Source organism: Alosa sapidissima, chromosome 7, assembly GCF_018492685.1.
Source record: "Alosa sapidissima isolate fAloSap1 chromosome 7, fAloSap1.pri, whole genome shotgun sequence".
NCBI classification, from domain to species: domain Eukaryota; kingdom Metazoa; phylum Chordata; class Actinopteri; order Clupeiformes; family Clupeidae; genus Alosa; species Alosa sapidissima.
The window spans coordinates 27153479-27169232 of NC_055963.1; the positions used below are offsets into that span (position 1 = coordinate 27153479).

General features: G+C 46.8%; 1 protein-coding gene across 1 annotated transcript; it reads left to right on the forward strand.

Moving 5' to 3' along the window:
• Positions 1–760: 760 nt before the first annotated feature.
• Positions 761–15630, forward strand: plekhn1 (pleckstrin homology domain containing, family N member 1). Its single transcript, XM_042098833.1, has 16 exons — positions 761–1176; positions 3386–3476; positions 3643–3804; positions 5053–5133; positions 5691–5781; positions 7546–7679; positions 8204–8356; positions 9697–9777; positions 9901–9976; positions 10192–10337; positions 10515–10667; positions 11562–11810; positions 12083–12253; positions 12721–12945; positions 13316–13376; positions 14732–15630. The coding sequence occupies exons 1-16, from the start codon at positions 1103–1105 to the stop codon at positions 14920–14922; spliced, it is 2139 nt and encodes a 712-aa protein (XP_041954767.1). The 5' UTR covers positions 761–1102; the 3' UTR covers positions 14923–15630.
• The last annotated feature ends 124 nt before the right edge of the window (positions 15631–15754 follow it).

Here is a 15754-nt window from a genome sequence, read left to right on the forward strand (position 1 = left end):
GGTTTTTTCTGAAGAAGTCTGGGTGTTTCAAGTAGATGAGGTGTTTTCTCATTTATCCTCATCGAAGCTACTGTGGTTGACACTGTATGTAGATTACATTAATAAAAAACTCAGTTGTGGGTATTGCCACAGGTATTGAGAGTATAATAATCACCTTCCACCATAGGTGGTTCACAATGTGTTTCCCAAGAACTCAACCCATCAAGACTTCCTGATTCACTTTCTTTTCCTTCTTAGGAAACTGAAAATTAATAGTTTTGCTCAGGTAGTTTCAACCAGTTGTGCGTCATAATGCATGCTGCTGTCCCATCCCCAAACCGTTTTGGTCTTTTCATTGGAATTGTTATTCTTGACATCATTACAATGTAGACTTGCTTCACTCAGTGAAAGATGTGAAAATGGAGAAAATGAAAATAGAATGATTATTCCCAAAGTATTTAGAGTGACAATAAATAGAGTCTGTCCTGACGTAGTGAATGATATCATGTCCAGACATGCCTGTGTAAATTCCCAGATGACTCCAGTAGCCTCGGTTCGTACTTAACAGCCTTTCATGATGCTCTTCAAACATTCAAATGAGTCCCATTTGCCTGGTCGAAGGTGTGAAACATTGCACGGCAACAGACCCCCCGTCTTTGTTGTGAGGATTGATTTAACAGCAAGATCCCACGCAAGGTGTGAAGTGTGGGCCCCCAGTTCAACCCCCCCTTTTCTCTCTCTCGACTCCTGCCCTCACACACACACACACACACACAGACACACACACACACACACACACACACACACAGACACACACCTCAGCGCAAAGCCCCGCCCCTCTCTGGCTGCTGACACACTCCCAGAGGCAGGCTATACAACCCGTGGGCTGGCTGCCTTCCCCTTCAGTATCAGCCTCTCCGCGTCTGTGAGAGCAACACACACGCCGACAGAGACAGTCAACCAGCCAGCCGGAGAGCCAAAGAGGCTCAGCTTGGATTACAACAGGAGCGTCACAGAGGGATATATAACACGCTTCCACTGAGAGACACGCACACACGCACGCACACAGACACACACAAGTACACAGAAGCAGTAGAAGCAGCGGAGACACAGAGAAGCCACCATGGGGACCAGCATGTCATGTGTTCCCCAGCACAACTTCAGGTTTTCCAGTAAGAGCTTCATCCGCAGGAACAGGTAGGGGCTGTCAGTCGTCTTGTGTGTGTGTGTGTCTGTGTGTGTGTGTGTGTTGGCCACCTGGCCCCCGAGAGCTCCCAGGAGAGAGTTATCAGTCTGAGAACTCACTCAAATTCTGCTACTGCTGTGTTTATGGTTGATGTCTGATGCCTACTGGCTTGGTGTCCCCATGGAGATGTGTTGTGTACTATTTTCATTCATTCTGTAAAGGGGTCTAGTTTTATGGGTCTCCTCAGAGTAGTGTGTGTGTGTGTGGAGGGGTCGCCTTGGTGGGAGGAATGTGGCTATCGCCATAGTGGTCGCATCCCAGCGGAGGGGTTGACATTCTCATGTGTATCCTGGCAGTGGTGGTGAGACCCTGGAACTCGAGGGCCATTTGTTCTCTTGGTGGTGTCTATCTGTCTTTGCTCATGGCACCTCTGAATGGACTGGGCTGCTGTGCTCTGAGGGGTTTTCATTTTAGGCACGAGAGTTTGTTTAGTCAAGTGGCCGTACAGTTTGGACTGTCCGTGAACATTCCAGAAGTTGATCTGCTTCCGAGAACTAGCCCTGTCATGCTTTACCTAAGGGAAGTTGTCATTTCTGACTCTGGGGTCAAGACAAGATTCATGGCGAGATTGCTCTGTACAATACTGTATCAAAAATAAAAACAGAGATTTCATGGAGAATTGTACTTGTAGGTGTTTTAACAATTTCAAGAAGACTACACTGGCCATTTAAAATAAACTGGTTGTTAACTGTTTAGATTTTGTTACTGATTAAGTCACTGATAAAGACAGCTTAACTCTCTCTTGAGACATGCTGGTTGTTTTGCATGCTTTTGGCATAATTTTAGCATGAATAGTGGAAGACAGAGTAATATCCTGGTAAATGTGTTTTCTTGTCTTTAATTGCGCTGTTCAGAGGTTACTGTGATTCCTGGGTTGACTTTCTTTGGTTGTAATAGAACCTCAGTGGCAGTCTGTTAGTTTGAAATCTGCCTCTCACAGGGCCACTCCGTTTCAAAAGAAAACACAGGGCAGAAGTCCAGTATGTAACTTGGGCTCCTTTCTCACCTGGCCTCTCTCTCTCTCTCTCACACACACACACACACGCACATTCACACACACACACACACACACACACACACACACACATTCACACACACACACACACACATTCACACACACACACACACACACACACACACACACACACACACACACACATTCACACACACATACACACACACACACACACACACACACACACACACGCACACACACACACTCACATACACACACACACACACACACACACACACACACACATTCACACACACATTCACACAGATGCACACACAGAGAGACTCTGTGGGGGGTGCAGGTGAATTACTCAGCACAGAACAATGACATCAGTGTTCTTAGTTCTCTGTCTCTCTCTCTCTCTCTCTCTCTCTCTCTGTCTCTCTCTCTCTTTCCCCCACCTCCAGGCCAAGACCTGTGAAACAAATGGCAAAGTCAATTGTGTTACTATGTTACGAGCATGTTGGACTGCACCTACCTGTCTTAAGAGCATTCTTCACCCATAGTTTGCATGGTTAGGATTCCACACGCGTTCATCGCTAAACCAGAATGAATAATGCTGAAAATGTTTAACTGCAATCGCCCCCCGAGTGAATGAGCCCAGTGTTGTTATGCTAATCACATTCAAATAGGGAGAGATGGGGATGATTCCGACCGTCTCACGCTGGACTTCCTCCCTTATCAATGTGCAGGAAGGGCTTCATTATAGAGATCTGACACTAACGATTACAAATGGGGGTCACAGGGTGACAACAGATGACATTCGAACCTTATTTTACTAGACAAGCGTCGGATTTGAAACATAAACTCTATTGTTCTCTGGAGTTAAATGGCCAGTGTGGAGTGGGTGTGGTAACAGGATTCTCACAATGGCCATCTTAACCAGTGTAATCTATAGGAGGAGACGAGTTGTATTTGGTTGGCATATGAAGCTATTCAGTGTCCAAGTGTCTTAATACAGTTTAAAACCACAGACAGCTGACCGGCCCTACTGCTGTGTGCTCATAGAACATTATGCTTAGATTCACCCTCTAAGCTCATCAATTGCACAAACCTGAAATCGTAATGCTCTAACAATGCTGCAGTGAGCTAGGAAGCCACAGGGATGACTTCATGCTAACAGATGTCTGGTTTTTCACATGCAGCAGCAAGCTGTTCCGCAAGAAGAACCCTGAGGTGGGCCAGGAGAAATCCAACAGCATCATCAACATCCTCTGTACAGTAACTCCCCGCAAGGTAAATGCGGCCCCCCCCCCCCCAGAAATCATTCTCCTTTGAATGTCTGTCATTTCCAAATACTTCCTATGTGCCGTCTACTGGCCATGTCCATTTGCTGTAACTCAGGAGTGAAACCTTTAATGTGCTGAACCTAATGTTTACAAATTCTCTTGACCAATCACAGGAGATGTCACCGAAGGACCTCCAGACGATAGACAATATAAAATGGGATCCCCCGTTCCCCTACGACCCCGCCAGCGGCTGGAAGAAGAGCAGCATCAACGTGAAGAACTATGGTCGCATGATCCACAGCTCCAGAGTGCGCTTCCGGTTCCTTCACTGCCAGGTAAGGAGCCACCTGTTCCTGACTCTTTCCCACCCCAGTCCAGAACCAGCAACAACCCCCCAGGGCCCCAGAAACCACCAACTCAGCCAGTCGCCTTACTCATCCTGTTTACAGTGTGATGACTCCCAGGTGCAACCACCTGAACATGTGAGCCTGGCTTATCCATATGATCTCGCATCATTACTGGTAGCACTCGATTGGACTTTCTCTTGGTTCATGATGACTTGGTTTGAGTTAGTCACCCCTTTGTTTTGTTCGAACCCGATACAAAACAAACAGGCGGTCACAGGATGTGGCTGTGGGAAGCTGAATTTGCGGCCGGGTGATGTGTCGCTGCTGATTAATGGAGCACTGGGGGAGTGCAGACGCAGTGCCGGGGTGTCCATGCTGCTGTCAGAACACGCCGGGGGCCGGGAGGTGTTGAGCAACTCCGTCGTGTTCTGACAGCCGCCTGAGGGAGCGCGTCTCTCTGATGCAGATAGGGAAGGCTCAGTGGCTCTGGAGCGTGGGAATCAGCTATCCGCCTGATGCCATGTACCGATGTTTGGAGAGAAAGAGAGAGAGAGAGAGAGAGAGAGAGAGAGAGAGAGAGAGATTCACCCTGAAAACAAGGCAGGGTGAAGTCATAGTGGGGAACATATTGTTTTCTAACCAGGCCCATGACAATACAAGCCCAGAGAGGAAGTGTTTCCTCACACTTGCAGTACAAAGAGTTGACATTGTTGTTGCCCACCAAAAGAGCTTAGAGGTTGCGATATCAGATTAAAGGGAGTGAGTGGCCAATTATAAATCACTGTCTGACCTCTTTGACTTGAAAGAGTTTGCTAACCATTCCCACTTATTTGCATGGGGCAGTTCACACATCATCATTTAATAACTTAAGTCAACCATCTGGTGTCAATCACAAGGTGTGTCCTGTATGGAAATTGGATTGAAATGAGAGAAAGATTAAAATGGGCAGTATTATAAATAGATTAGTGTGTATGTGTGCCTTGTGAGATTTCAAAACTGATCCAGATGATTGTGGCATGGGTGGATACATTGGTAGATTACTTGTGTTTATTCAGTGTGTGTGTGTGGTGTGTGTGTGTGTGTGTGTGTGTGTGTGTGTGTGTGTGTGTGGTGTGTGTGTGTGTGTGTGTGTGTGTGTGTGTGTGTGTGTGTGTGGAGGGAATTGTGTGAAATAGCACATAGTCAGCACAAAATGCCTTGCTTAATGTTATTTTCTCTCCCCCCATCCACACACAGGATGTGCATGATTGCTTCCTGGACCTCTTTCAGACTCACCTACATTTTGTGTCCAACAGTGGCAGCGGACTCACCTACCAGGTGAGCTCACAATCACCTCAAACACTTAATCATCCTTTTTATTAGTACCAGTGTTATGACAAGACGCACAACCACAGTGCACAATTCAGGTCATTAAAAACATGACACATGTCTTTGTCTGTGGGAAATATAATATCTGAATAATCATGATGCAACATACAATAACCATCTTTCTATGCCAACCCTTCCGGAGGCTGTAAACACACTTTGCAGCACACACACTTGCAGTAAAGCCTCTAGGCATTAATCACAGATTTTATTTGTGTAGGCAAACATTATGCAGTACACTGAAAGAGAGGTGGGTCAGCAGTAGATTAGTAAACGTCAGTGATTATGGTTTATTGTATTTGACGTTAACAACATGAATGAGTCTGTCTGACTATGTTTGGGAGGGGACTTGTACTGCACAGCCTATCTTACAGAAGAAGAAACAGAAAACTTAATTTAACTTGACCTCAAAAAGAAAAGTACTTCAATGTGAAGTGTTGTAGTGTGGTACACAGTACTTGAAACACTTGTTCATCTTGGACAATCTTGTGTTTGTTTTGTGTCTGCAGGGGACTCTCCCACTGAAGGAGCTCACCCTGCGCAAAGTACAGAGTCGCAGCAGCTACAACGAACCACAGGAATTCGCATTCCAGATAAATGGTAAGCAAGGCCTCCTGCTACGTGCGGGCAGAGCTCTCCTGATAGCCAGACAATAGCTGCTTGTTCTGATTGATGCAGATAATGTGGCTCTAAGTGGATTACCAGCATGATTCGTTTTCTGTTTATTTAAAAATGTTGGCAAAGAAATAAATCCCAAAGCGCTAATTTTAATCCTAAACTGTTGCTCGGAACAGAGGTTTATCGATGGAATCTAGCCTGTAGTCTTGCTCTGACTTGCATTATCCAACAAACAGTCTGTATCACTGGCCAGACCTAGCAATATCTTTTGCTAAATCCCTGAGATTGCTTTCATCCCCATAGTCTGAGCAGGCCATGGGTATCCAGGCACAGGCTAGATAGTCTAGGAAGAGTATAAGCTCAAAAGTCACGCTATTTACAACCTTCGCTGCTTCCTATGTTGAGACATTCCAGTGATTCAAAAAGTACCACGACCTCCCTCACCCTTTCCCACCCAAAGACTAACTAGAGGAGCCTCCATTTGCCCGCGGTCAAAGAGGGGTGAAACTCTCCCTCAAGCCCCCCCCCTTGTTATTTGACAGGTGCAGCCGAAGCCGCTCAGCTGTCGAGTGGAGCGGACACTGTGTAGGTCTCTCCATGTCATGGCGAAGCCATTATGCATTCCAAGACCCGGGCCAGCTTAACAGTCCACTGTTTGCACTTCATGTTTGTCCTCCTCTTGGGGTTTTTTTTCTTTCTTTTTTTCTCTTTCTTTTTCTTTGCGCTTGTGGTCAACCTGAACTTTCAGGAATATTTCAGCTATGAGTAAGACGATTGCACAGGTCAGATGAAAAGCGCCACGTTCCACACTGTATTCCCAGAATACCTGCTTAGACTTATGTGTCAGGTAGGAATCTGGTCTTAGAGAAATAAGGGGAAGAAGACACCCATTTCCCCCATGTGTGGAGCAATGGGCCTGGAGCTTTTTTCTGTTCCAGTAATTCCCCAGGGGAAACATCCCCTTCAAACTGGTGTGAAAGGTAGTTAACCTTGTCATCATGAAACCACTTAACTTTCTCCTCAGCCCTCAACACCAAGAGTTATCTCAACTTTAAAAAGTTATTTTAAAGAAACACACACAGAGGATCTGCAAAAGTAGTGAAAGGCCAACAGGCTATGCCCATAACACATTTACAATCTGTTAACATATTATTGGTTTTCAGAGTGTTCGCCATACTGTGGGAAAAAGTGCCACCATCAAAAGCATGCTTTATCGGCACCTAAAATTAAAGACTGGTATGGCAGGCTTACAAGCATGCCTGTATACTTACCAAGCAGGCCAGCATACTTGTGAGAAAAGATAACACTGCCCAGTCAGAGACTTTACCATCAGTGACAAAGCTGGGCAGGAGAGGGAGAGATATCTGCACTGATATCTCTGGTATGTAGGGTTGATAACGGGACTTTCCCTGTTCTTGAATGTTCTCAAGGTGCTTCAGTACAGGAAAAGTCCATTTCTTTGCAATATGATGTTCTGTGAAGATTCCTTCAAGTTGACTCATCTACAACAGAAATAAAACATGTCACCCCCCTATTCAACAGTTAAGAAAGAAAAAAAACGTTACAAGGTTAAGTGTTGTGAAACTTTCTCTGACAAACTCCTATTTAAGATCTGTCTGTTGGAAAAAAAAGCGAGGTAAACCTAAATCAAACAAACTGTCATCTGCACGGTAGGAGGCCCACGTGGTATTTTCTCCAGTGGCGACCCCTTAACCCTGACTCTGTGACCCCTGTGATCTTTTGTAGGTGTCAGCCTCAACCCCATCATCGTGTATTGCGCCAACCAGAAGGAGATGGACAACTGGTTTGGGCTACTGAAAAACCAGATTGAGGCTAACGGAGGAACCGCTATCACGACTGAGACCTACTCAGACTTCAAGGTAACGTGGAGAGAGGCAGGAAAGATAGCACTGCTTTATCTGTCCGTGGCACCTTTGAACTGATTCCTGTGGGCTTTAGAGAGGGAAGGATTGTGAGTAGTTGTAATAACAGGAAGTCTTCACTTAAGCTGTGGTGAGTAATTTGGGTCAGTTGTCTTTGCCTGGGGATTTTTCACTGGGAGGGGCTGGGATTGGGTCAGTCTGAGCAGCCACATCAGAAAAGGAAACATTTCCGCTCACTGTCCACACCCGCCCCAAAGCTGCGAACGCTGAGGTTTACCTCACAAAAACAGCCTCTTGAACCAACTAGTCCTATCATTAGTGTCTTATTTGTTTTACCCAGGTTTAACTGACCACACTCAGAGGTCAATTGCAAAACAGTGCACATGAGTTCAACATAACAGTAACTGCTCCAGACTATGTTGTCATGTTACCGAAAACAGTATACTATATGTAAGGGACAGTCATGATGATGATTTACCTGCCATGCTGTTAATCACAAGGTGTCATCCTTCCTCTCTTAGACCCAGACGGAGGAAGATGACGGCGAAGGGAGAGAGGAGCTCAGGAACTCCATCAGCAACGAACCCATCTACGAGTGGGAGGGCTCCCAGAGAGAGAGCCTTGGGCCCATCGTCTATGTGACCAAAGTCAAGATCCAGCACCTGCCTTGCCAGGTAAGAGTAACACCTTTGTCTTTTTCTGATTGAGTATGTTGTCTTGAAATGGCCGATGATGCATAACAAATTAGTTCTTAGTCAGCGGCTGCTGCTTCTTCTACTGCTACCTAACAATTTTTCCAACTTAAATTGAGTCATGTGTCTGGTCTCTGTTGTGAGTATGTCGACCCCAGGAGACTTAGGGAATATTACCGTAACTTCCTGGTGCCTGGCATGACACACGGCTGTTATCAAACAGTGGGGATTTTAAAAGTGGAAAGATAAACAGATGAGTGAACTATGAGGGGGCCTCTCATATCTGAGTTCACATAGCATAACTGTTGCGCAACTCAACAATTTTACGTCAGCTTGCCAAGAGCACAGTGTGTGTCTAAACAGTGTGAGTGGGTCCACTCTCTCTCTTCTTTACAAAGGGAAAAAAAAGAAAATTCCATGAGGCGTTAAAAGCATGTTTTTTTCTCCACATCTTCATTGTTTATTGCCATTCCACTCAAAGTCCTGGAAAATATAGCTGACCACATAAGTACGGTCAAGATGGCTTCCGCTCAGGGAAATGGAAACCTCCAAACATTTATTTGTAAAGGGAGTTGAAATCTTTGTGTGCACATTTGTGTGTATGTGTGTGTGTGTGTGTGTGTGTGTGTGTGTGTGTGTGTGTGTGTGTGCACGTGTGTGTGCGTGTGTGTGTGTGTGTGTGTGTGTGTGTCTGTTTGTCTGTCTATGTGTCAGTGATGTGTGAAGGAGCTTGTGTAGAGGGTGTGTAAACCAGTTGCCTCGCTCACGCAGTGACTTGACTCACCTCACAGCTGTTTGTTGTCAGACACACCCACATAGGTCTACAGGGCGACACACCCCTCTCTCTCAGTGCATGTCAGTCAGCCAGGCTGCATTTCTCATGGCCAAAGATACAGTCTATCTCCACTCTGAGTTGACATCCTTGGGAGACTGTACTCTGTACTGTGTACTGCATACACTATAGGCCGGCGGTGCATGAGTATGCACGATGGTAACCGGTGGTAACAAGGTGGTTTTATGCCATGTACCTGTCTGCAGGTGGACCCAATCATAAGCTTGTCCTTAACACTGTGAACACCCTTTTGTACTGTATTACTTTTAATTGATTTAATGAACCATTGTTTAATGTAAACATGGTTGCACAGAATGCCACTAGGCCGGCTCCTTTGTCCTGACTTTTAACTGGTCCCAACTTGATCCTGGTTCGCTTCCAAAATCTGCCACAAGCGCTTTCTCACCAGTATTCCCACCAGTGTCATGTCTGAAGCAAACATTTGTCAAACCTTGTATTCAAATGAACGTTTCTGTTTGTTTTCACACAGGACAAGAGTGACCGACTCCTGGTCATGTACCCTGACACACTAATCTTCCTGTCTGGGGAAAACAACCGGCTCTTCTACAAGGTACACAGCTGCATCTCTCATGGCCTACACAGGATTGAGCTCCTTTCTTGGGCACCCTTCATTTCTCAGGGTATTCATTGCATTCGGTGGGAGTGTTTCTAACATCATCGCTTTTTATTGCAGGGGAAACTTTCCCTGAACATGATCACGGTCACCACACCCTGTCAAGAGGTCAAGCCCAACACATTCATGATCGAAGGTAAGCCAGACACTGGTCAACAGCACCTTAAATATAGCAAGAGAGAAATAGAAATTTCAGGTGATCAAACGAAACCAGGATGACGTGTGTCAGTACAGTATCCACTTTCCCAAGCGTGATGCAAAACGCTATTTTGGATGTGGAGCTCCCCCTTTGCTCTGTTTGCGGCATTGAGACACTTACATGACCTTCCCACTTGTTGATCTCGTTGCCAGGCAAGCTCATCAACCCCATCATCGTCTCATGCCCGGACAAGACAGAGTTTCATGACTGGATCGAGCATTTTAAATCGGCAGATGTGCCCATCCTTAGCCCCCCTCCCCCCGTCTATGACATCATCTACACTCCAACCCAGAGAGAGGTACTGTGCCATCCCTCCACCAAATTACTCTTCCCTCTCTTTCTCTCTCTTCCTCCCTTTTGTCTGTGTCTCTTTTGTTCTTTTTGATGGTGAAATATCTTATTGTGATTTGAAACATGTCTGGTGTTGTTGATTGAGATTCTGTATTTAATGCTGTGTACGCCCTATCATTATCAGGCTCCAGACTTCGACAGGTGGAGCAACACAAGCCACAGCCGTGGCCCGACCGAGGCGCTGAGGCTGTCGCACAGCGGCCGCGGCTCCCACGAGCTGCCCTTTCCCAGCGGAGAGGATAATCCCCTGTCCCCCGGTTACACGGAGCCCCTCTGTGTGAGTTTAACATCTTATCTCGCCGCTGCCGCCCTAGCGAGAGGGGGAGCAGGAGAATGTGCTGATGCCCCCGAAACGATAAAAAAGAGCCAAGGGAGCTCAGAGAACAAGCACGCTTTCTCTCTCTCTCTCTCTCTCTCTCTCTCTCTCTCTCTCTCTCTCTCTCTTCTCTCTCTCTATCTGTGTGTGTGTGTAAATATATCTGTGTTTGTGTGTGTGCCCACAAGTGTACGTGGGGTTGTGTTTGTCCGAGCTGTCTCCCTTTCCGTGAGGTCTTGGCATCAGTGGCGGTGTTTGTTTTTAAACAGAAGAGCTGCCTGACTTTCAGGAAGGTGTGGAGATGTTAATAATTAATCGCGGTCCAGTCTAAGCCTTTATTGTTTTCCCGCACAAAGTTTTGTCACGAGTTTTTAGGAGCACTTCAGCTCAGTTCTGAGGAGTACTTCAGCTCTATATACTTAACAAAGTCAAATATTGTAACTTCTTATAACTCACTGATACATATTGTTTTATTTGGCACAGTCACACCAAAGTGGATGCCCCTGAACTCTTTCAGATATTTGTGTGATGTAGTAATCAGTTGCACCCACGATCACTGCACTGATGGCAAAAATCCCTTTGAAGCTCTGTGGTCATATCATATGGTGTCCTCCTTTCTCTGTTGATATCACTGAAAAAGGGAATGCCAATTAGTTTACAGCAGATGGATCCATGCCCAGGAGCATGTTTAGCGAGAATGGATTCTAATTATCTCTGCTGCAGGATAGCACCAGGTCCTGCAGATCCAATTAAACTGCCCTTCACCTTGGCCTTGTCCTGCTGTATCTGTTAAGCTGATGCTGTGCCTAACAGCACCAACTCACAAGGTCTCTCTGCTCTCTTCTCCCTCTGTAGTACTCCTCCAGCCGGCCCCCGTCCGGCGAGACTCAGTACTCCGCCCGCCTGGGTAGCCGTAGCAACAGCGTGTCGTCTCACGTGCGGCCCCAGCCGGACCTTCGCCCGCTGTCCTCGCGCTACTCCTCGCCGCTGCGGTCCTCCTACCTCTCGTCCGAGATTCCCCCATCGCCCGTCTACAACATGCCCTACACTTCCGTCACCCGCAACGGACCCATCCAGCGTGTCGAAAAGGCCCCTCTTATTAAGGTAAGGCCCGTGTCAGTTGTCATGTCACACGAAGACAGGTGAGCACTTGAACTTGAGTCATTGCTCTTATGTAAAGAGGATCCCTTTAAATCAAGGGGGTCATCATCACAGCTTTCATTCTTTATTAGCAGTCCAACCGGTTTGTCACACAATACACTGGGAGTGGAGGAGTTGAGGATTTACCCTTAAGACAGTGAAGAATGACTCCTTTAAAAGGCTCGTCTGTAAGGCGAGACGCTGATTACTGAAGTGCTTCTCTCTTCTGTCCGCAGTCCAACAGCTGGAGCACGCCACAGTCCTCCATCAAGTTCCACCACCAGCCCAGCTACCCCCAGAGGCACTCGGACATGTGCGGCCCCCTCCGAAAGCCCCTCTCGCCCCTCTACGATGACCCCACCACACCCGGCGGGTACCCCCCGCAGGGGAGCCATGTTAATCCGGCGGTAAGTGGGTCAGGACACCGGATCTATGGATCTCGCTTTACACACTGCCGCGCTGAGCCCCACAGCCACCCAACACCTCGAAAACAGGGACCAGAGATCTGACGCGGGGCGTCTGTCTCTCTCTCTCTCTCTCTCTCTCTCTCTCTAAGGGCCCCAGCGCCCCTGATTACTAATTGATTGATCCGCCTGCATAATTAAGAGCTTTCCCATGCTGAAAGGTCGGGGGAGCGGGCCAAGTGAATCACCTCTCTGTTAATCCAGAGGACACCCAACCACAGCAGTGTGCGCTACTTCAGTAGCATGATTTACAAAACACAATACAAGCAGTTAATCTCAAGCACCAGACATGTTAGATTAAATCAAATGGCATAAAGAAGTTTTTTTTTTCCTTATGTATTATTTAATTCATATTAACGTAATGTAATGTCATCTGACTGACTCCATCCTCTTCCCTCTTTGTCTAGCAGCAGTCTTCCTGGCACAGCTCATCGGAGAAGCAGTGTCCACCCATGCTGCCCGCAAACTTCCGCCTGCGCACTCCGCCCATGGGCCGGAGGACCAGGGGCAGCCTGGCCCCGGAGCAGGACGCGGGGGTCAGCCAGTGGGGGTCCGAACAGCATGTCGAGGCCGTCTCCAGACTCAAGATGCTGCCAGTGCCCAACACAGTGCCCGAGCACAGCAGCCTGACACAGGTGAGGACCCCCCCCCCCACACACACACACACACACACACCTCCCTCTCCCCCCTCGGGATGGGTTGCACACTGCAATCAGATACACTCAGATATACTAAAGCAGAGCTGGAGAAAGGTTAGGCACAGAAACTGAATATCCTGCCAAGAATCCTGCTCCTCCAAGTTCTCTTAGCCAGCAGAACCTCGATGCATCTCACAGTAGCTAACACCCACGGTTCCTCAGGTTGCTAATGAGCAAATCTGCAGTAGATGACATGGAATACCCTAGACTGCTATTTTCTGAATCTAGAACTCACCTCTGCATCCAGAACACTACCATAAGATATTCTTGAAGCAGGCTGTTATTAACTTTTGTTCTCCTTTCACAGCGAACGTTTACATCCTGCGCTACCATGGAGACCCAGCAGATCTCATACGGCTACTCCCCAGGTGAGAATGCGAGGAATGTGACAGTTTTAGTGTCAAAGTCACAATGGTGCATTCAAGTGCTATTAAACCGGGTAACTCAATACACGGTGCACAAGTTGTGTGACCGCTTGAGTACAAAAGCAAGTTCAAATGCCACCGAGTTAATAAAGTGTGGGGGAATAGGATATGATAATATCGGGTTCTTGCCCCTGTCAGTGACTTGTTCTAATGTTATAATGGATGGCCACTTACTGTACTGTATGTTTGAGTGAACTTAATTCACTCAAACAGAAGTGACATACTGGTGTCATAGATCTCATGGTTAAATGAGTTGCCAGTGAAAATGATCTGTGTGGTGACAATTCCCAGAGCATGTGTGTAGAGCTCAGTCTAAGACATAGACTAGTCAGGATAGTTTTAGAATGACCTTTCCGTGCACATGTACAGTACACAAACACACACACAAACACTCTCCCGCAGGCACACACACACACACACACAATACGTACAAGCACAATACGTACAAACACACATGCACACATGTATACAGCATGCAGTAATGAAAGTGTCAGGGTGTCAGGAATCCCCCCCACACACTCTCTCTCTCTGTCTTACACACACACATACACAGATGCGCAGACTTCATGGAAAGTGTGAGGGTGTCGTCTCTCTCCCCCCACCCCTGAACATGAGGCAGAGTCAGCACTGGGCCTCTTGCGGTGTGTGTGTGTGTGTGTGTGTGTGTGTGTGTGTGTGGGGCAGGGTCGTGCGGCGGAGCAGCAGATGTGTGTGTGAAATTGAGCTCTGGCCCACTCTGGCCGCTCCACCGCCCTCCCCTCCGCTGTGAAGTGCAGGTGTCGTGTGAGAGGGGAAGCCTCGTGCAGGACAGGATTACTGCCGCCCGTGATTTAGAGAGCACAACTGCAGTAGCCCGGGCCACTGTTGGCTTGGCCCCACATTAAAACATCAGAGTTCAACAGACAGGCAAAGCCCTGTGCTTCAGCAGCAGAGCCACACTCTAGTATTTACACTAGTATGCCAGACATAGGCAGGTTTTCAGGTGTTGTTGTGTGAAATGACAATATTACATAATTATTGTATTGAGACAGATCTGTGGTTTTACATTCCAGTGTATGACGAAGGGAATTTATTGCTATTTTACTTTCATTCTGACTGCAAAATGCAGAGAAAGCTTGGCCCAGGCATGTCGTACCACAGGTTTAGATGCCTTCACAAAGCATGGCAAAAATGGTCTGGAACAGGGCCAGACCAATCATCATTGCTCAGTCTTGGCAAGACAGATTTTACTTGACACTGCAATTATGAAGTTGAAGCTGACAAGTCCGTCATTTTTCCCCCTTCTTCCACCCCCACAGATGAGAACTGCTACCTTGAGCCTGCCGAGCCGGACGACCAGGAGCTGGACTATGATAACATTTGGGAATATAACTGCCACAACGTAATGATTCAGCCCCGGTCTGGAATTCTGCCACATCGGACAGTGATGGACTTTGGTGCCCCGGGCCTCAGCACCGCCATGGCAACACAGGCGGCGAGATGGTCGTAATAAAAGCAACAATGGGGGCAGACTCCCGCCTGGACTTGCGCTGCATAGCAGACTAATCCCAGCCGGCCAGGGCGTCCACTCTGTCAAAGCACCAGCGTCCGGCTGCAAAGGGCCCACGGTCCCCTATCTCTCTCCAGACCCCTATCCAAACGGCAGTCTGTCAGTGCCAGCACATGTTCACAGCTCGAGCCCATCTTTCAAACTCTGTGTCATGTTTATGATAGGAACACCTCAAGGCTGTACGTAGACATGGGCGCCACTGTACTAAAAATGATTTTGCCGTAGCCTACTTCAACAGGTGTTGATCATGTAAATACTCATCCATAGCGCTTCAGATGTTCTTTTTATTCTCAGTGGCATTTGTTTGTTGTATTTTTTGTCAGGGGTTATTGCTGATATTCTTACATTTTGTAAAGATGTTTATTTATAAATATAAGTATGCTGAGGCTTTTGTTATTTGATTATGTATTACGAATTTGTAGACCCAGACAGACCCCACTGATGTCCTCTTCTTATCAGTCAAGATAGCATTCCTTTACAGGATATAAAAGTTAGCTATTTTGTGTTTACAAGACATTGTGACTGCCTATCAAAAACTGTAGCATTTTGAATTTGTAACTCTATCATAATTATGTTGCGTGGGTTGCTACGTTTGTTTTAAGTTTGTTGTGTTCTGTATTTATTTTTAATAAAATTTTGTTTAAAGTACTGCTGTTGTAGTGATGTTGTTGACATGATGTGGACCTAAAATTCCTCAATGCTTTTCACAGCCAATTGTACACTAACACAAGCTTGTAGCGCCATCTGTTGGCAAACATTATTCATTGCAAGA